At 37.9% G+C, this 21396-nt stretch overlaps 1 protein-coding gene across 3 annotated transcripts in view; it reads right to left on the bottom strand.

Moving 5' to 3' along the window:
* The window catches only part of INTS8 (integrator complex subunit 8), a 52418-nt gene extending 32500 nt beyond the window's left edge, over positions 1-19918 (bottom strand). Inside the window, exons 1-10 of one of the 3 annotated variants that reach the window (XM_027064206.2) lie at positions 19616-19917; positions 18134-18308; positions 15572-15712; positions 15173-15244; positions 14188-14239; positions 11833-12015; positions 8250-8357; positions 6729-6884; positions 5124-5224; positions 4546-4687 (exon numbers count right to left, since the gene is read on the bottom strand). In XM_027064206.2, coding sequence (XP_026920007.1) covers positions 4546-4687; positions 5124-5224; positions 6729-6884; positions 8250-8357; positions 11833-12015; positions 14188-14239; positions 15173-15244; positions 15572-15712; positions 18134-18308; positions 19616-19745 — 1260 coding nt within the window. In that variant the 5' untranslated portion in view covers positions 19746-19917. Of the gene's footprint in view, positions 1-4545; positions 4688-5123; positions 5225-6728; positions 6885-8249; positions 8358-11832; positions 12016-14187; positions 14240-15172; positions 15245-15571; positions 15737-18133; positions 18309-19615 lie in introns of all 3 variants that reach the window. The other 2 variants (XM_027064205.2, XM_027064207.2) reach the window with 2 other exon arrangements.
* Positions 19919-21396: the final 1478 nt, after the last annotated feature.

Here is a 21396-nt window from a genome sequence, read left to right on the forward strand (position 1 = left end):
GTCTCGTAATATTCTGAGTTTATTCATCAGATTAGGATTTCTCCCATAGATTACTTACAAGAAGCCAAAATAAAGCAATAAGTATCAAAGTCCCTAACCTAAGGAAATTGTCAAATATTCTCTAACATGTTAACATAAAAAAATAAATCCTAGAATGTTCACAGCAGCATTATTCGTAATAGTCAAGGAGTGGAAATAACCCTAAAGCCCATCAACTGACGGATACACAAAATGAACAATGAATAGTATATCCACTTAATGGAGTATTATTCAGTCATAAAAAATGAAGCACTAATACATGCTATAACATGGATGAACCTTGAAAACAGTAAAGAGCCAGCAAAAAAAAAACAAAACAAAACAAAAACAAAAACAAAACACCACCTATATTTTTGTTTATATGAAATGCCCAGCATAGGCAACAGGCAAATCTAGAGACACAAAAGTGGATCCGTAGATGCCTGAGGTTAAGGGACCAGGAGAAAATGAGGGACGACTACTAACAGATAAGAGATTTTGTTGTGGGGTAGAAGAGGGAGGATGAAAATGTTCTAAAACTGACTGAGGTGGTGGCTGTACAAATCAAGGCACACACTAAAACATCACTGGATTGTACACTTTATTTTTTTTTAATTAAAAACAATTTTTTTAATGTTTGTGAGAGAGAGAGAGAGAGAGAGAACAAACGAACACGGGGGAAAGGCAGAGACCAAGGGAGACACAGAATCTGAAGCAGGCTCCAGGTTCTGAGCCATCAGCACAGAGCCCAATGCAAGGCTCAAACTCACGAACCACGAGATTATGAGCTGAGACAAAATTGGAAATTCAACTGACTGAACCACCTAGGCACCCTGGATTGTACACTTTAAATGGGTAAACAGTATGATATGTGAACTATACCTCAATGAAACTGTTATTAAAAGGAAAAAAAAATAGTAATTTTTAAAGTACCATACTCAGAAAGAGTATTGTAAAAGTACTATGTTCAAATGAACAGGTTACCCTAATAGCATATATCACATCTGAGCATCTTGATGTATAAAATATTTACACTGTAATAATTGTGCTCCACACTATAAATTAATATTAATGACCATAATATTAATAAGTAATAATATTAATAAGTAATACCCAAATATGCTTTCGTAACAACTTATTCATACACAGTGATGCACTGTAAACATGTCATGAAACAAAGGGAATAGGTGTTACTTTTAATAAGCGATAGAACAAATGTTAATTAAGCTCAATTCTTTACTTAGAACATGAAATAGGGGACATCTTTATGAATGCTGTAAACATTAAAAAAAACTTAATAAACTTAAATATTTAGATTAAGTGTGCAAATTCTTTTTTTAATCAGTTATTTTTTTCATTTCTTCTGATTTTATTACTTTTCTTTTTTTTTTTTAAATTTTTTTTTCAACGTTTATTTATTTTTGGGACAGAGAGAGACAGAGCATGAACGGGGGAGGGGCAGAGAGAGAGGGAGACACAGAATCGGAAACAGGCTCCAGGCTCTGAGTCATCAGCCCAGAGCCCGACGCGGGGCTTGAACTCACGCACCGCAAGATCGTGACCTGGCTGAAGTCGGACGCTTAACCAACTGCGCCACCCAGGCGCCCCGATTTTATTACTTTTCAATTTACTTTATTGTCAAACGGCTAACATACAGTGTGTAACATGTGCTCTTGGTTTTTGGGGTAGATTCCTGTAGTTCATCACTTACAACACCCACTGGCACTTGCTCATCCCAACAAGGGTTCTCCTCACTGCCCAGCACCCATTTTCCTCTCTCCCCTATCCCCCGCATCAACCCTGTTTGTTCTCTGTATTTAAGAGTCTCTTATAGTTTGCCTTAAGTGGACAAATTCTTATAAAACCTCTTAAAACTAATCAGGAAAAATATACTACCTTTCTGCCCCTCCCTTGCTTGTGCTCTCACTCGCTCTCTCAAAAATAAACTTAAAAAAGAAAAAAAAGTTTAGCACAGTAGTTGGAAACAAAATCATTACACAAAGTTCAATTCTACCTCTATGCCAATGCATAAACTACTTTCATTTTCAAGTTCATATACCAAAAAAGACTTCTATGGAAAAAATTCTAAAGCTCTGAAGGACATCAAGCAATGTCTAAATAAATGAAGAACTGTACCAGTTCACAGAATTCTCAATACTATGAAGATATTAACTTTTCTCAAACTGGTTTTTAAACATTACATAGCTTCAAACAAAAATCCAACAGGCTTATTTGTGGAACTTGACAATTTGAGTCTATGCAAAGAAAACGCAAAGGATAAGCATAAACCAATACAACTTTGAAAAACAAGGCTTATGTTTAAATGTTATCATGACAGGGATGCTGACCTGTGAACAAACAGAAAAGTAGTACAGAATAGATCCCAGTAACAGGCCCACACATGCATGGACACCTGGCATTCCGTAGAGGTAAAGCACTGCAGATCAGTAGGGGAAAAAAAAGCCTTTCAAAATAGTGGTACTGGACGGGCCCCTGGGTGGCTCAGTTGCTTACGCGTCCGACTCTTGATTTTGGCTCAGGTTCACAAGATCAAGTCTGCATCGGGCTGTGTGATGACTGTGCGAAGCCTGCTTGGGATTCTCTCCCTCTCTGCCCCTCACCCATGTACGTGCGTACTCTCTCTTAAAAAGAAACTTAAAAAAAACAAAACAAAACAAAAAAAACTGGCGCTGGAAGAAATGGATAGTCATAGGAGAAAAAAATAACACCAGACCATCTACTTCACATGATACACAAAAACCAACTATAAGTAGATTAAAGACCTAAATGTGAAAGGAAGGCTAAGCTACAAAGCTTTTAGAAGATATAACACTATCTTCATGACCACAGGATAGGAAGCTTCCTTAAACAAGAGAGAGTTCACTAATCTTTTCCTTTATGGGAAAGACTGATAAATTTTATTATACTAAAATTAAGAGTTTTTAAAGCAATATAAAGAAAGTTAAAAGAGAAGTCAAACTCACAGAAGATACCTGCAGTACTTAAAATCAGTAAAGGACAAAATACATGAAGAACTTGTACCAAAAAAAGACAAAAACAGACAATCCAAAAGAAAAAACGAGGCATTTCACTTGGAACAGGTTCCTCAAAAGACAAAATTCATTATGAGCAAAAAGTAAAAGAAATGCTGCTAAGTTCCTTAGTAATAAGAGAAATGGAATTTGAAATCTTAATGACCTCATAGGTAAATTTGACAATACCAAGTGTTGACAAGGATGGTGACCAATGAATGCTGGCGACAAAAACACTGATATTACAAAGTAATGTTAGAGATATATTTTCTGTAGACATCTGATATATGTGTACACCAAGATATACATAATGTTCCAAGCAGCAAAATAGCCATTTACATTATGTAAACAACATAAATGTCATAAGAACGGATGAATTGCACAATAGTCATGTTGTAACACAACAATGAAAAAAATCAAACTATAAATGCCTACAACTTGGAAAAAAAGCTCATAAACCTGTTTAGTGAAGGAAAATTAAAAAAGTATTTTGTATGCTTTTATATCAAGTTCAAAACAAAGAATATTCCTTAAGGATGCAAAGGTGATACAAGTACAAAGAAAAACAAGGAAATGATCACAAAAGGCAGGACAGTGATTTTCTCAAGCAGAGATGGAGAGGGTTTAGTAAAGAGCATTAAAAAAAAAAGGACTTCTAGAGGGTTTCCTGACTGGCTCAGTCAGTGGAACATGTGACTCTTAGTCTCAGGGATGTAAGTTCGAGCCCCCACATTGGGTATAGTTATTATTTAAAAATAAAATCCTAAAAAAAAAAAAAAGGACTTCTAGAATGTTGACAATATAGTATTTTTGAAACTAAGTGATATTAATTATGCTTATGTATTTCTCTCAGTATCTTTTATATTAAAACAGTTAAAGACAGACATCAAAAAACCCAACAGAAACACAGATTCTGGAGCTCACAGGAGAGGTCAGAATTATAATTTGGGAATGTTCAATAAACAGATGACTGAAGCTTTAATGTTTATTTATTTCTGAGAGAGACTGAGACAGAATGCGAGTAGGGGAGGGGCAGAGAAAGAGGGAGACAGAATCCGAAGCAGGCTCCAGGCTCCGAGCTCCCGGCTGTCAGCACAGAGCCCGATGCGAGGCTCGAACTCATGAGCTGTGAGATCATGACCTGAGCCGAAGTCGAGTGCCCAACCGACTGAGCCACCCAGGCGCCCCTGATGACTGAAGCTTTAAATGAGAATAAAAAATGATATGAGAAGATGAGTGCACCAAAAACAGAACTACTGTAAACAGAAACACTAAAGGGAGAGCAAAAGAGGTCTTGATGAAGGATGAAGGAAAACGCAGTAACAGAGAACGAGCAAAGAGCTCTGGCAGAAGAGAAGGTTGGAGAGTCTGTAAGCAGTATCAACTATTAGCAAGTCAGATGAAGACAGAAAAGAGGGCACTAGATTTGGCAACTAAGAGGTCACTGGTAAGCCTACAGCAAAATTACAAATCAAAAAGGGAAAAAATGTCTTACCTCAAGAAGAAAGTCTATTTTCTCTTTATTAGGTCTAAGAAATAGCTGGTTAAATTGAACACTAATCGTTCTACCTTCCAATATATCACGGACTGTGTTACAGGCACAGACTTTAAAACAGATTTCATCTAGAGCTTCATTTCTGTAGAATACAAAAGTAGATCTACTGATACATTCTCTTTAATAAAAAAAAAAGTAAGGTACATTTCACAAAACCAAAATCACTCACTAGAATGAGTTATTTATTCTTGAGAGGTAAAAGTTTAGGTTATTCAGGCACACACGGGGTGGGAGGGTAGCGCAGAAAAGGAAAGTTTTTAATCTGTCAAGGGACAATTAAACTACAGATTAGGTAATAGAACCAAATTCCACTAATTTCTGTCCCCCAAATGCTTTTACTAAGGATCAGATGAACATTAAAGTGGCTCTTCTGGCTATGTTAATTTCCCATATACTCACAAAGATGAAAGTACTGTCACAGATTTACAGGTGATTTGGAGGTCTATTGTTATACACCCAAAATGCATTTGCTCTTTTATTCAAAAATAAGAAGGTAGCTCTTCAATTTACTTACTTACCCCTGTTGAGCTTTCTGAAAGAGTTCCCTTAGTACTGACTGCCGGAACTGGACAGGTAAACTGAAGGTTAAGTTATCTTCAATAAAAATCTTTACTACATCCTAGAACACAAGACATAAAATTGTATCCAATTCAAAAATCATGGCAAAGCTTGTTTACTTTAAAAGTCTTCCCAAAAAGAAAAAAAAGTCTTTCTACAATGGAAAATATATATTGAAGAAAATCATGAAAATAACTTACTACAAAACTCTTTTCTAAAATATTAAAATGAAGATTGAGGGTAAAAATCTCACCTGCCCCCCAACCCTGCCTTTTTAAATTGAAGACCACAGACCAAAAATGAGAGGTGAAGAATCAATCGATCAGAGGAAATTCAAGGGGCGCCTGGGTGGCTCAGTCGGTTAAGCATCCAACTTCAGCTCAGGTCATGATCTCATGGTTCGGGAGTTCAAGACCCTCATCGGGCACTGTGCTGACAGCTCAGGGCCTGGAGCCTGCTTTGGATTCTGGGTCTTCCTCTCTCTTTGCCCCTACCCCACTCACTCTCTCTCTCAAAAATAAATAAATATTTAAAAATTAAAAAAAATTTTTTTTCTTAGAAATAAAGATAGGCTGTAGCTTTGTCATTTCATGACTCCTACTTTGAGTGAAGTAACATGAAGGCACTATTCATTTTCTAGCATGAAGGCTTTCTGATAAAGATTTCAAAACTACAAATTTTTTAACATTTAAAAAAATTAAAAACATTTTTTTAATATTTATATATTTTTGAGAGAGAGAGAGAGAGACAGAGTGTGAGCAGGGGAGGGGCAGAGACAGAGAGAGAGAGAGAGAGACAGAGAGACAGACAGACAGACATAGAATCTGAAGCAGGCTCCAGGCTCTGAGCTATCAGCACAGAGCCCGACATGAGGCTCAAACTCACGAACCATGAGATCGTGACCTGAGCTGAAGTCAAACACTTAACTCACTGAGCCACTCAGGTGCCCCTCAAAAGTACAATTTCTAATTCCCAGTAATTTTCATTACAAACCTAAAAATATATATCCACAGAAGGCAATGAACATAAACAGATTAATTTAAGTGTCTTCCATGGGTAAAAATCGAGACGATAACCACGCTCACTGGTAAAGCAGTCTCTAGAATAGACCATTCAAACCTACAAATACCACTTTGCTCATTTTTACCCCCAGTCTTACAGTGGCTAATAAGGCTGGGCTACAAAAGCCACACTTTCAAGTCAGACACCAGACTTAAGGCTCCATAAAACTAACAATTCTTTACCTGTAATTTTAAAAGTTAAAAGTCCTGCTTACAGTTTCTTGAAGAATTTACTTAACACAGGCAAATTCTGTACCTTCAAGAAAAATGATCAATAATGACTCAACATCTCTATAGTGCACTGCTTAGACTTTATAACTTGTCACTTGATTCTCCTAAGACCTATGAAATGGGGTAATTATTACCATTCTATAGGCCAATCTGACAGTTTTACATGCCCCAAATCACACAACTGGTAAATGGTGATGCCAGAATTTAAAATGAGTTCTGTCTGGCTTCCAAAGCTTTCCAATCACCCTATTACTTCCCTATCAGATATCTTACCTGATAGTTGCCAGATCTCAAACAAATATGGACTTGACTATATGGTGTCAACTGTTGAGATGTACTATCAGAAGAAGGTACAAGAACATCACACGCTTGACAATAGCCCGCTAACCGCTTCTCATCTATGGTACAATGAAGAGATAATGAACCTATCTGTAAAGTAAGAGGTATACATCATTATCCATCAATGTAACAGAAAACAATAGTATAGTACCCATTCAATGCATTTTAACAGTACAATAAAATGTAATGGAAAATTCAGGGCTGGAAGTATCATAAAAAATGAAAAAGTTGAAAGTTCAGAGCAAGGGTCAGCAAACTATTGTTCACAGGCATTTGGCCTGTGGCCTATTTTTATACAGCCTTTGAGCTGAGAATCATACTTAAGGTTGTAAAGGGGAAAAAACACAGTAACAAATGAGAATATGCAACATAAACTGCATATAGCCCACAAAGCCTAAAATATCTACTATTTGGTCCTTTACCAAAAAGTCTGCAGACTTCAGGCCAACATACAAAAGGTAAACATCATCATCAAAGTATGTATAACAATTTAGACATTAAAAAAGAGTGAACACTGTTTAAAACAAGCTTAAAACATTTAAAAATATGTAAGAACAGAGCAAATCTGATGAGCTGCCTGGGCAAAGTAAAATGTGGATTCCCAAAAGATCTAGAATAGATTTAAAGCAAATCTCTTGACATTTAATCAATTTTTCTGAAGAGGAGAGACTGAAGTGGGAATTTTTCTAGGCACCAAACAAAAACCTAGTTACATATTTTAAAATTCAGTTGTCAGAATCAGAAGAAGAAAAATGCAAGTGATAAACATATGAAAAGTTCACCTTTACCAGGAATTAAGGAAATGTAAATGTGTTAAAGTTCGTGTATTTCACCCACCAAATTAGCAACTGGAGGAAAAAAACAAAAACAAAAAAACCCTCACTGCTGATCGGAGTACCGAGAGAAATGTACCTGGAAAGCAATTTGGTTTTATGTTTCACAGCCTTTACAAAATTACTGACATGATGATTACTGACATTACAATTTACTGACATGATGATTCTACGTGTAGGAATTTAACTTGAAAGCATCTAAAAACCAAAAAAAGTCTTACGCTTGGAGACAGAAATATTATAGCTTTATGATAAATAAAAACAGTAAACATAAATGCCCAAACATCAGAGAAATGAAGTAAATCACAGCACATCTACATGAAGATCTTTAAATGTCTATTCAAAGATTTAAGCATGATAACAATATAGTATATATAGTTAATATAACCTTAACTGTAGAAAAACAAAGACTGAAACCTGGAAGAAAATAAGCTAAAATGGCAAAAGGGGTAATTACTAGGCAGTAGTAATACAGATTTTCAAAATGCTTTTAGTACTTTCTAAAACTTGCCAAATGTACCACAATGAACATGTTTTTTTAATCATCAGAAAAATTAAACCCAAAAACATATATAGACTCTTTAAGAACTAAATATTATGTGCCTGTTATCACTGTATTTACCTCTGTAATTAGTTCTTTGGTTCTAAAAAATTTTTCTCTGGCATTTTCATAAACAGCTGCATTTGTAGAGCCTTGCTGGAAGTATGCTGCACCCAAATCATAACACACCTAAAATGGTAATGAATACCAATTTGCTTAGTAAATTTTCACGAACTGAAAAGCTAACAAAACTCAAAATTATGTTTATCTCAGCAAAACGCTAGTACATATACAGGAAAAAAACTGTATTTCAGCAAGCAATGGAATAGTCAATGTTCTTAGTCACAAGAAACAGAATCCAGTGGACTGATTTAAGGAGAAAACAGATTTAAATGGTAAGATTTAGGGTGGTCTACAGAATTACTTGGCCCAAGGATCGACCTTTGGAAACAAAAGGGCAAGGGATGCAAACAGCCAAGATAAGAGCCAAAACTGACCTAGTGAGTGCTGCGGTCATCTCAACACTGGACTCTTATCACCTGCAGCCACCAGCACTACATGCCAAGAGCAGCAGCTAGCTAGACTCTTGCTCGGGCTGCCCCTGTCAACTAGATTTTACTGTCACCGTTGCTGCTATTCAACATCACGACGGATTCTCTATCATCTATGCTTCTTTCAAAGTGGGGGAGAGTAACTGCCTGACCAGAGTGAACACTGAGAAAAATCTGAATTAATGACAATGAAAGGATAGAAAAAAACAACTAAGAAAGTACTAATGGAATCTGTAATTTCTGGGGCACCTGGATGGCTCAGTTGATAGGGCATGCGACTCTTGATCTCAGGGTCGTGAGTCTCAGCCCCATGATGGGTGTGGAGCCTATTAAAAAAAAAAAAATTGTGTATTTCTTCAAGAACCTTCTTCAATCAATGCCTAGACTCACTAAATGCAGAATTCAAGGACTCAGATTGTTTAATTCAACTTGAACATTTTATGGACAGGAATAAGGCTCAGAAGTGACAATGTCTGCTAAAAGGCATATAACCAAGTACTGGCAGAGCCCAGGCTCGAACCCAGATCCCTAAGGCTCCTAATATCCTGCCTCAAAAGTTTATTCTACACAGTGCTGACAGATCTGACTTTCTTAAAAAGTCTTCAAATTATGCCGAGTAAGATAAAGTTCAAACCCCTTGGGCCCAATCTTTAACGATCTCAGAATCTGGACTAACTTCTCTCTTCAAAACTCTCTATTCTCCTCTATTTCAACCATACCAGTCTTCTCAATTCCCAATTCTTATCAGATCCTGGAAATAAACTTCATTCCCTATCTCTTATTTCCATCTACATCAAACCAATCTTAGCAAACAGATACTTACTCCTCCTCCAAACTTCTAACCTCTAACAGTCTGATACACATCACAGAACTACTCTTTACTGATATGTATCATATATACATATTCTGTCCTCTTGAGCTAATCAAGATGAATTCTTCTCAGCCTGTAGGATACTGCTTCTTACTATTTAGTCCACATCAAATGTGTGGTTGATTTTCATTCTAGAGTGCTTCCTCCCATCTGGATCAAAGGGTGAGAAACAAAAGAAAGAAAAGAAAGAAAGAAAGGAAGAAAGAAAGAAAAGAAAGACAAAGAGAAAGAAAGACAGAAAAAGGATATACAGGTATTTATACACACACAGACATTACAGTTACATGTAATTCCCCTTTCCAGGCAGACAGTGCAAGATACCAAAAAGGTATTTTCAAGCATCACTATACTAACATTAAAACAAGGAGGTTTTTTTGTGTTTTTTTTTTTTCAGATTTCTTTTTTAAGAAATCTCTATACCCAAAGTGGGCCTCCAACTTACAACTCTGAGATCAAGAGTCAAATGCTTTACCAACTGAGCCAGCCAAGCACCCCCATTAAAACAAGTTTAAATTCTAGGCATGCCCGGCTGGCTCCATACAGCATGTAACTCCTGATCTTAGGGTATGAGTTTGAGCCCCACATAAATACATAAAACAAGTTTAAATTCTATAATTAAGAGGGTGTTAATAAGTTAAAACAAACAAAAAGCCTGATAACAAAGTTGCCCTGACAGCAAATATTTTTGCTTTTACTGGGAAAAGAATTTAAAGATTTTCCTTTAGAATCAGGTAAATTTTAGTAATGTAAAGAATGTGCTTTAAATATTAACGTGCTGGGAAATAAGTATTGCTGCTAATTTGCCATTCAAGGCACAGAATTAGGACTCAGCTATATAATTAAGAAAGTATTTGATAGTTTACCTAGCACACTGACATGTTTTATTAACAGCTGTTTTGTTTTTCAGATTGCATCACCCACTAGATCGTGAAAATCAGAAACATTACCAATTATTTTTAAATAGACTCTGTGACTACAATATAGTACCATAAACCCTCTTATATGTAAGTTTCACTACTATTTAAAGATGTTCCCAATTGTCAATCCTCATTACTCCTATTCCAACTGTGACTGCCATCTCATCAGGTACTGAAAAAATGATTATCTTAAACTCTACAACCAGCTAATCTGAAAAGGCACCTCCCAACACGTTGTCATAGCTACTTCTGCCCATTTCAGGAATGGGAAACAGTGACTGAAGAAATCAGCAGGTGCCTGGACGGCTCAGTCAGTTAAGCGTCCTACTCTTGATTCTGGCTCAAGTCATGAACTCACGGTCCGTGGAATTGAGCCCCAGAACAGGATCTGTGCTATCAGCGCAGAGCTGATTGGAATTCTCTTTCTCTCACCTGCCCCTCTCCTACACGTGCACTCTCAAAAGAAATAAATACACTTAAAAAAAAGAAATCACGCAAGGGGTGCTTGGCTGGCTTAGTCGGTAGAACACGTGACTCTTGATCTCAGGGTTGTGAGCTCAAGCCCCACTTTGGGGGCAGAATTTAATTAATTAATTTACTTAAAAAAAGAACTGCCTGTTTAAAAACAGAAGATGACGCGCCAACTCCCACAAAGAAGAGAATACAGAATATAAAACACACTATTTTCGTGGCCCTTTTTACGCAGCTTTTGAATATTTTAAAATTTGTTATACCTAAGGTTCTCTGCTAAAAAGTGAGGAAGATGCAAAATACACGTTAAAAAAGAGAGATCTCGGAGAGTTTACAATCCAGCGGAGAAAAAGACAACACAAATACGCAGTATCTCACAACAATATCAACTGAAAGCTTTCAAAGGAACTAGAGCCCAGAGTTACAGAACCAACTTCAATGAAGACCCTTGAAAAACTAGTTATTTTCTCTAGGGGCCAACATTTTTCAAAGTCTAACATAGTATTTGTTTTGGGGTTCAGGGTTTTTTTTGGTTTAATTATCTAATATGAGTGAACTGTAGAATTGTTTACATACTCACTGCATTCTCAGTATTCAGAGTCTGTCTCTTAAACACAATTGGGAAACTATCTCAGAGACCACAAATCAAATGGAATTTCCCTTCCATTTCTTTCAGGAAAATTTCAAGTGAAGTCATAAAATTTACAAATTAATTATGAGTCAAAATTTTAATAGCATCTTAAGTCAAAAATCTAAAAGACAAAGGGAGGAATTCTAATTAAAAATACTAGAATGACCTCATGTAAGATTTTCTAAAACTTTGCCATGCATTGATTGAATACTGAAATAAGTACCTGGCACTGCATCTCCTCAGTTCTGATTTTCAATCCAGCAGTAGAACTCTCCGTTTCTCCATTTACCATGCCTGGCTCCATTGCCAACAAATCTAGTGTTCTCATTGTGTGGACATAAAGATCCTTGTCTAATTTAAGGGCTGCCTCTAGTACCAAAATAGAATCAGAAGCTTGCTCTTTTAGCTACAAAAATTCAATAAACAAATTATTAAAATACAAACATCACAGAAAACTAACCAAAATATATACACAGGACACTCAATAACTTGGTGTACTAAGCTATTAAAAAAATTTAACACAGCAAGAGTGCAATTAAGTCTGCTGAAATAGTTAAATTTTTAAAAATACAGTAAAAGTTCCTATTTAAAAATTAGAAAATACAAAGTAGAAAAGGTACCTTTTTATTTATTTTTTTTACAAAAAAAAGATAAAAGTGCTCTAAAGATTTGCTTCCACTGATTTATTCAAGAAATGTTTATATGCATCAATGTGTCACCCACCGTTTTAGTAGGCACTAGTAACAAAAATAAAATGATGCAGGGTTTTTCTTCTCCACATTCAAAATACTACAGCATAATGGGGCGCCTCGGTGGCTCAGTCGGTTAAGGGTCCTGGACTCTTGATTATAGCTCAGGCCATGATCTCGTGGTTGTTGAGTCAAGCCCTGCATCAGGCTCTGTGCTGACAGAGGCTCTCTCCCTCTCTCTCTGCCCCTCCACTTGCTCTATGTCTCACAAAAAATATAAATAAGCATTCAAAATACTACAGCACATTAACTTTATATAAATATAGAATGTTTCTCTCCTCTCCCAGCCCCTAGACTTTACACAGTGTTTCTGGTGCACTGTAGGTGTCATGGAATTACAGAGATTATTTTTAAATTATGGAAACTCCCACATTTCTACTTTTATATTAACTACATTAAAAAAATAACTGCTATAGGGGCGCCTGGGTGGCGCAGTCGGTTAAGCGTCCGACTTCAGCCAGGTCACGATCTCGCGGTCCGGGAGTTCGAGCCCCGCGTTAGGCTCTGGGCTGATGGCTCAGAGCCTGGAGCCTGTTTCCGATTCTGTGTCTCCCTCTCTCTCTGCCCCTCCCCCGTTCATGCTCTGTCTCTCTCTGTCCCAAAAATAAATAAACGTTGAAAAAAAAAAATAATAACTGCTATAGGGGTGCCTGGGTGTCTCAGTCGGTTGGGCGTCCAACTCCCGGTTTTGGCTCAGGTCATAATCTTCCGGGTTTATGAGATCAAGCCCTGTGTGAGGCTCTGCGCTGACAGCATGGAGCCTGCATGGGATTCTCTATCTCCTCTCTGCCCCTCCGTTGCTCACACTTTCTCTCTCAAAACAAGTTAACTTAAAAAAAATTCTTTTAAACAATAACTACTGCATTTTTGTGACTGCAAAGTAATTTTTAAAAAATTTTTTTTTGTTTATTTAGTTTTTGAGAGACAGAGAGGACGCGTGGTGGAGGGGCAGAGAGACAGGGAGACACAGAATCGGAAGCAGGCTCCAGGTTCTGAGCTGTCAGCGCAGAGCCTAATGCGGGGCTCGAACTCACAGACCAGGAGATCATGACCTGAGCCGAAGTTGGACACTCAACCGACTGAGCCACCCAGGCGCCCCTGCAAAAGTAATTTTAAAGTATAATACATGTGGGGGGGGGGGGGAGGGGAAAGTGGCTGATGGGCATGGAGGAGGGCACCTGTTGGGATGAGCACTGGGTGTTCTATGGAAACCAATTTGACAATAAATTTCATAAAATAAAAAAATAAAATAACAAAATAAAATAACATAAAATAGAATAACATAAAATAACATAACATAATAAAACATAACATAACATAAAATAACATAACATAAAATAACATAACATAAAATAACATAACATAAAATAACGTAAAATAAAACATAACATAAAAATAAAACATAACATAAAATAACATAAAGTAAAATAACATAAAATCACATAACATAAAACAGAACATAAAATAACATAAAATAAAATAACATAAAATAAAATAACATAAAATAAAATAAAGTCTTTGTTGTAAAGAAAAATAAAATAAAATCTATGTTAATTATAAAATTTCGGGGAAAAAATAGGAAGATATCATCTATAACTGTGATTTCTCTTATCTGCTAAAGTATAAAAATTGGACAACAGAATTGGTGGTAAAGCACTACACTGAAAAGCTGTATGATTTACAATTGTTACCAAACTATGTTCTAACAATAAAAACCTATACATCACTGCTTCCAGACCCTGCCAACTCTTGCATATCTAAGGTTAGAGGAAGCATGTGAACATGCTCTGAATGCACCCCAGAAATGTGTAACTGATGCTGATACTCACTACTTTCAAAATATTTTCTGTTAGTTCCTTCTCCTGTTGCATCTGATTCATGCTAAAAGAGAAAAGATTGAGAAGTATTTAACATTTTTCAAGACTAAAAATTCTAAACTTTAGAGCATCATTCTTCAAAATGAGGCAGAATTTAAACAAAAATGGTAATACTACTTCTTTTCACTCTTGAAAAAACAAAAACTCAATTATGATGTTCATTTACCATTATTTTTTCATTTGCTTTGTGTTGAAAAAACAAAAACAAAACCCTCAATTTAAGACTAAACCTTATTGGCAGCAAAAGCTCATTTCTATCAAGTTAGAAACTATGCTCTCTAGCTCCCAATTTGGGTAAGCTGCTAACCTAGAATTTAAGAATTAGGTTTAGGGGTGCCTGAGTGGCTCAGTTGGTTAAGCATCCAACTTTGGCTCAGGTCACGTCCTCATGGTCCACAGATTTGAGCCCCATGTCAGACTCTGTGCTGAAGCTCAGAGCCTGGAGCCTACTTCAAATTCTGTGTCGTCTCCTTCTCTGTCTCTGCCCCTCCCCTGCCCGTGCACTCTCAAAAATAAACATTAAAAAAAATTGTAAGAATTAGGTTTAAAACTCCACAGATGATAACTCTGGTAATTTTTCGTATTCTAAACTAATTTTACATATTAAAACAATTTCCCTACATACAGAACAAATATAACTTTATGTAAATTTAATTAAATGAAAAAAATCTTAATACTTTGGAGCAGGGGAATTAACACTAAGATGAAAGGCACAAGTCACAATGCATTCCTTTTTCCAGAGCTCTCTACTATAGATATCCAGAGCACTGCCTGATTCTGTCACCCTTCTAACTCCCCAAACCTACCTGCACGTAGGCCTTGTGCCCTCCTCTAACTCTACTCCTTCGGTACCAGAGGTTATTAAAAACATGCAAATAAAATTTTTTTAATTCTGATGACAAAAAGTGTCAACCAAGGATCCCATCTGCCGACTTACACACTTAACTGAGGAGGTCCAGGTTTGGCCTGCTTGACAGGAAAACTGCTTTGAACAATTGTCCTAATTGCCCTGAAGGACAGACAAGAAAAAGAAAATTTAACACATTGCAAATGTCACTTAAATTATTTTTTAAGTACTACTTAGAACATTTGTTATTATAAATTAGCTGAACTTTTAACCGATATGTAATAAAACCTTCATAAATCATCCACATTTTTATCAGAATGCTTTTCTCATATATGCAGTCATAATTTTCTCTACCATCAGACTCCCAGTTTCCAAGATCCTCCAAGAGCTCTCCAGGGTATAGGGGACCCTTAAAAGCACATCCCTGAAAGCCAGAGGGCAATTACACACAGGCTGCCCAACACATTTGAGGTCTATGAAAAAATTTACCATCTATTGTAGAGAAGGATAGCCATAGCAGTGGTCGGAGGTAAAGTGGCCAGATCCATATCCACATGCTTTGTCCCAGGAGGAACTTTACTGATGCACAGCAGCTCATTTAGCAGCATATTCAATACTGGAACAGACAAACTTAAAGAAACAAAAGGTACACATCTGCATAAGAAGCATAAAATACACAACTCAGTATTTTCACTGAAAATAAATACATTGTTAAAGGACTAAATCTGAGGCTATTTTATTAATCTGTCTCAACAACTTGTATGAAAATATTAAATTTCAGGGGTGCCTGGGTGGCTCAGTTGGTTAAGCATCCAACTCCTGATTTCAGCTCAGGTCATGATCTCAAGCATGGTTCATGAGATCAAGCCCTGCATTGCCTGCTTGGGATTCTCACTCCCTCTCTGCCTCCAAATGAACCTTTAAAAAAATACTATGTTTTTAAAGGTTTTTAAAATTTTCTTTATGAAAACAACTTAAATATACACAAAAGCAGTCAGAATATAATGAACCCCCATGTGCCCATCATCTAGTTTCAACAATTATGGACTGATGGCTAATATGCTTTCATCTCTACTCGTGCTCACTTCCTCCCCTTCCCATACTATCATAAAGCAAATTTTTAACATTAAATAATTTCTTCCGTGTTTCAGAATTGATCTCAAAAAATTAATTCAACAGTGGCACGTGGCTGGCTCAGTCAGAAGGGCATGCAACTTGATCTTGGGGTTGTGAGTTTGAGCCCCACGTTGGGTGTAGAGTTTACTTAAATAAAACTTTTAAAACATTAACTCAATATAGTCACTGTATTAATTTCACATCTAAATATATTTCAGCTGGGGGTGCCTGGGTAGCTCAGTTAAGCTTCTGACTTCAGCACAGATCATGATATCACAGTTTATGAGTTCGAGCCCCACACAGGGCTCTCTGCTGTCAAGCACAGAGTCTGCTTCAGATCCTCTGTCCCTTTCTCTCTCTCTCTCCTCTGCTTGTTCTCTCTCTCAAAGAAATAAGTAAAAATAAACTTAGAAAGTCTTACGGGGCATCTGGGTGGCTCAGTTGGTTAAGCATCCAACTTCAGCTCAGGTCATGATCTCAAGGTTTATGCGTTCAAGCCCTGCATCGGGTTGTCTGCTGTCAGCACAGAGCCAGCTTCAGATCCTGTCCTCCTCTCTATCTGCCCCTCCCCCCACACACACATTCTTTCTCAAAAATAAACATTAAAAAATTTTTAAATACCTTACAAAAAGTTTTCAGTTGCTTATCAAATATCCCAGTGTTCAATTTCCAACTGCATCATATACATCATACTTTTTGGGTCCACATTACTACCTCTTGACAGGCCTCAAGTCTATTAATGTATAGCCTCACCTTAGATTAAAGAATTCTTTAATCTGGAGAAGGGTGGTGAAAACAAAGTGTTTAAACACTACCAGTGAGAACGTGAACTAGTACAACTCTCTTGGAATGCAATCTGGCAGTATACATCATGGGATTTAAAAATGTTTATACCACCTGAGTCAGCAACTTAATAATATGTACTAAGGATGTAACCAAAAACTCAGATGAAATTTAATGATGAAGGTATTTAAGGCTCTGTGATTTATTAAAATTAAAAAGTAGAAACAAACTAAACATCAATGGAAGACAGTTAATCAATTATCCACATGATGGAATTATCTCCAAAAAACAAAATGGAGAAATGTTCATGTTACTGTTATATGGGAAAAAAAGAAACAAAGAAATCACAACAGTGTATACAGGTTAGGGTATGATCACAACTTTGTTTAAAAATATAGGAAGAAGGGTGCCTGGCTGGCTGTCAGTGGAGCATCCAACTACCGATCTCAGGGTTAGGAGTTTGGACCCCACAGTGGGTATAAAGAGTACTTCTAAAAATAGAGAGAAAAACTTCAAAAACTACACAAAAACGTTAAAAGTACTTGTCTCCCTCCTCTATTATTTCTGATTTCTGAATTTTACAAGGTACTTTTTTTTTGTTTTTTTAAGTAGGCTCCATGCCCAGTGTGGAGCCCAATGTGGGGCTTGAACTCATGACCCTAAAACCAAGACCTGAGCTGAGATCAAGAGTCAGATGCTTAACCATCTGAGCCACCCAGATGCCCTTACAAGGAGTTCTTTTAAAATTGTGAGGGGGTGCTTGGATGGCTCAGTGTGTTGAGCATCCAACTCGATTTTGGCTCAGGTCACGGTCCCAGCGTCATGGGATCGAGCCCCACATCAGGCTCTGTGCTGACAGCTCGGAGCCTGGAGCCTGCTTCAGATTCTGACTCCGTCTCTCTCTGAGCCTCCCCTGCTTGTGCGCTCTCTCTCAAAAATAAACAAATAAAAAAAAAAAATGAAAAGGTGATTTAAATCCACATAACATTCAAATACTTTTTTATACCTTTTGAAAAACAGGTGCATATATTACCAGGAACATACAGAAATATAAGTTGCATTTTAAGGGCTAGTATCAGAAAAGCATATATAAAAATAAAACAAAAAATCTAAATAGTATTTCAAAATAAATTTCTTTTAAATCTTGTATACCTTTTCTCTAATATGTCTAAGTCCCACTTCAGATGTGCAGCAACTTTAAGAGCAAGTAGCTTTAAAATACGATTTCTCTTGTTATCAGGTGGAGGCTGCACCTGGTTTTGTTCATTTACTGAAGGTTTGGAAGCCTGTTCCAAAAACTGAACAATAAGTTGAACTGGTGCAGGATCTAGGGTTTAAAAGAAAATAAATTTAACTTTAACTTTCAATTAGAAAGATGCGAAAGGTTTCACTATACTGGCTTTTGGCCACAAAAAAAATCCCAACAGCTGTGTAGTTATGACGACTAAGGAATATGATTTATAAGAGTGCCTAGGGATTACATGAAAGATCAGGAAGGGTGGTAAGTAAGGAGGAAGGGTGGTACGTAAGGAAAAAAGGGTTAACAGAATCATGAAGAAGAAAACACTTTAGAAGTAAGAACATGATGACTATAGATTTCCAGTTTAGCAAATAACCAATATCAATTAGAGGAAAGAGAACAGAGATGTCATCTTTGGAATTACTGTTTTAACAATTAGTGCGACCTGCATCAAATTACCTCTCTGCACCTGTTTCCATCAATGCAAATAGAGAATACCACCACCTACCTGTGATTATGAACACCGAATTAAATGAGATAACAGATGTGAAGTATTAAGCATGGCACCCAGAACATTCAATAAATATGAAAAGCAAAGAATTAAAAGAACATAACATCATACAGGTGGTAAAACTGCTTGACTGAAACCACTAACTTCTCCACAGTTGTCTCCATCAGTTAAGGCTAACATAGATTCAACCAGCTACATCTGGATTTGAACTGTATCAGCAAAATACTATTCAAGAAACTTACCTGGTCATACCAGTACCTCTTTCCAGAAATGCCTGCCGTTTCTCTCCTTCTCTAACAGCACCCACTAATTGGGATATTAATCATGATCATCATTAAACAACCATGTTACAAATGTATAACATTTCCTGCTCTCGGAGGTTTTCTCCTTTTAATTTATAGACCAACTTGGGGGAAAAAAATAATTAGGAGTCGGTAAAATCCCCTCGTTGAGAAACAAAACATTTAAATAAGAACCTAAAATATAAAAAATTAGCATCAGGATCAGCACTAGAACAGCAATTACTCTCCGTCTCTAAATTGATCACAGCCCGGAGTTCTGTAGGGGTGTGTCAGATCCAGCCTCCCCGACACACTCAATCTCACAAGACCACCTCAAAGGAGCTAAAACCGCAAACGGTAAAAGGACCAAGGGGAGGGAAGCGGGAAGGCCTTTGTTTTTGCGTTTTTAAACCCTTCCCGGCGGTGCCCCCGCACTGGGATGCTTAATGTTTAGCGAGGGAACCCCGCCAGAGCTTGGCTCGAATTCGCGCCTCCTGGGCACCCCAGCTATGTGGCCGAGGAGGCGCGGCTCCTGAGAGCCCGGCGAGCCAGGTGCCGGTGGACGGGTCCCGCTTCCCTCCGGGTGTAGGCGCCGCGCTTACCCGGGCAGGGCTTGCGCAGATGTTTCTCCAGCAGCGACTCCTCTAGCAGGAACTCGAACCAGCAGGTCTGCGGCGGGGTGCAGGGCCGGCTGGAGGTGGCTGCCTCCCGGTCCGCCGCCTCCGCACTCATCCTGCCCCCGCCGCCGGTACCCCCAGGGACGCTTCCCGGCTCCAACCTGACACTCGGACGCGTACCGCTGGCCGGCGATTTGCGGAACCTCCGCGGGCGAGGCCCAGCTCAGAGCGTCTCGGAAACCCACACAACCCAAAATGGCGGCGGGGCCCAGCCTGAGCTGAGGGACCTAAGTCCGCCTCCCTGCGCCAGCGCCGCGTCTCCGGACCAATCGTTGTTCGATTTGTAGAGAAAGAGGGCGGGGCCAATCCGTAAATAACGCCTCGTCCTGGTTGCCATAGGAGACGTCTAGCTAAGAAGCTGGATCGCCGGTGGAGTTTCCCCTTTTCCTGGGGGATTCTCAGCAAGAAAATGGAACAGTCTCATCTAGGATTACAGTGGACCTCGATGTCCTCATAAAAGACAGCGAACTACATGTTTAAACGTGATCCAGACAAAGCTTGTCTTCTTCGGTGCTTTAATTTCCCTATCCATTTTCTAGATTTCTTTGCACTTAGGTCCTCTAGGCGGAGGCGCCCTGCTGTCTTGGGCACCTGCGCCCCAATCCCCTTCCTCGAAGGATGAGAATGATGGCCCAGCTTTTCTGTTGTTTTTCAGGATCATCTCTCAATATTTAGCGCCTAATTAATCCTTTTGATATACCAGCTAGGGATATTGTTAACCCCATTTTACTTTTACCTCCATTTTGTAATATTCTTGTGTTTTTTAATTACCAATTAAAAGAGGAAAAAGTGTATTCAAAGATGGTGCACACGCCCTAAGAGTGTGGACTCTAGGTTAAGCTATTTAACCTCGCTGGACCTTTGTTTCCATATTTGTGCTTTATCTTAGGATTGATAAGAAAATTCAAGGCGGAGCTTGAGATAATACAGGTAAATGAATTAATATAGTTAAGCTTTTTAGACAAGGCCTGGCGTCTAGAAGCATTGATAAATATTACCTGATCTCATATAGTGCTGTTTTTGCAAATTATTTTCATACACGAGTCTAATTTTCTCCCATAAACAAACTCATTACACACCTTTTAACCAATGAAGAAACTGAGGTTTCAGAGTTATCATTTGCCCAAGATTTCCCAACAAAGAAGGGGCTAAACCACAGCTTTGATGAACTTTCAGTTGTACCCAGGTTGCTTCCACCATAGGATAGATAGCAAGGATAAGATCAATCACTTATGGTCTTTTCCAGAATGAAGAAGGAAGGCATTCACAAGTTTTAAGAAAAATAAATGGAAGTAACTCCTCCCTAAGTGAAAGTAAATCCAAATGCTTCAGTGGCAGTCATTGCCTTATTCTCTTCCTGCTCAGTCCTCTTTCTGGGCTGTGTGCTGCGTCTCCTCTTTCATTTTAGTGTTCCCTGGGTCCTGTGCCTTGCCCTCTTCTCACTATAGAAGCCATCCCTGGGTCACTCCCCCCCAACTCCTGCAATTCTGTCCTAGCCTCTAAAGAAATCATGTATGAGACTAATAAAAGCCTGAAGACTAAGAAGATACCAATAGGGAGATTAAAAAGTTATTTTCATGGAAGATTTGGTGTGTTTTACTCACTTAGGCATAAAAAGATGAGGGGAGAAAGGATGGATCCCATGTTCCCCACTCCAGTGAAAAGGGTAGATTACCTTTGTCTTGATCCTTTATCAGTATAGTGAA

The sequence above is a fragment of the Acinonyx jubatus genome, chromosome F2, assembly GCF_027475565.1.
Source record: "Acinonyx jubatus isolate Ajub_Pintada_27869175 chromosome F2, VMU_Ajub_asm_v1.0, whole genome shotgun sequence".
Lineage (NCBI taxonomy): Eukaryota > Metazoa > Chordata > Mammalia > Carnivora > Felidae > Acinonyx > Acinonyx jubatus.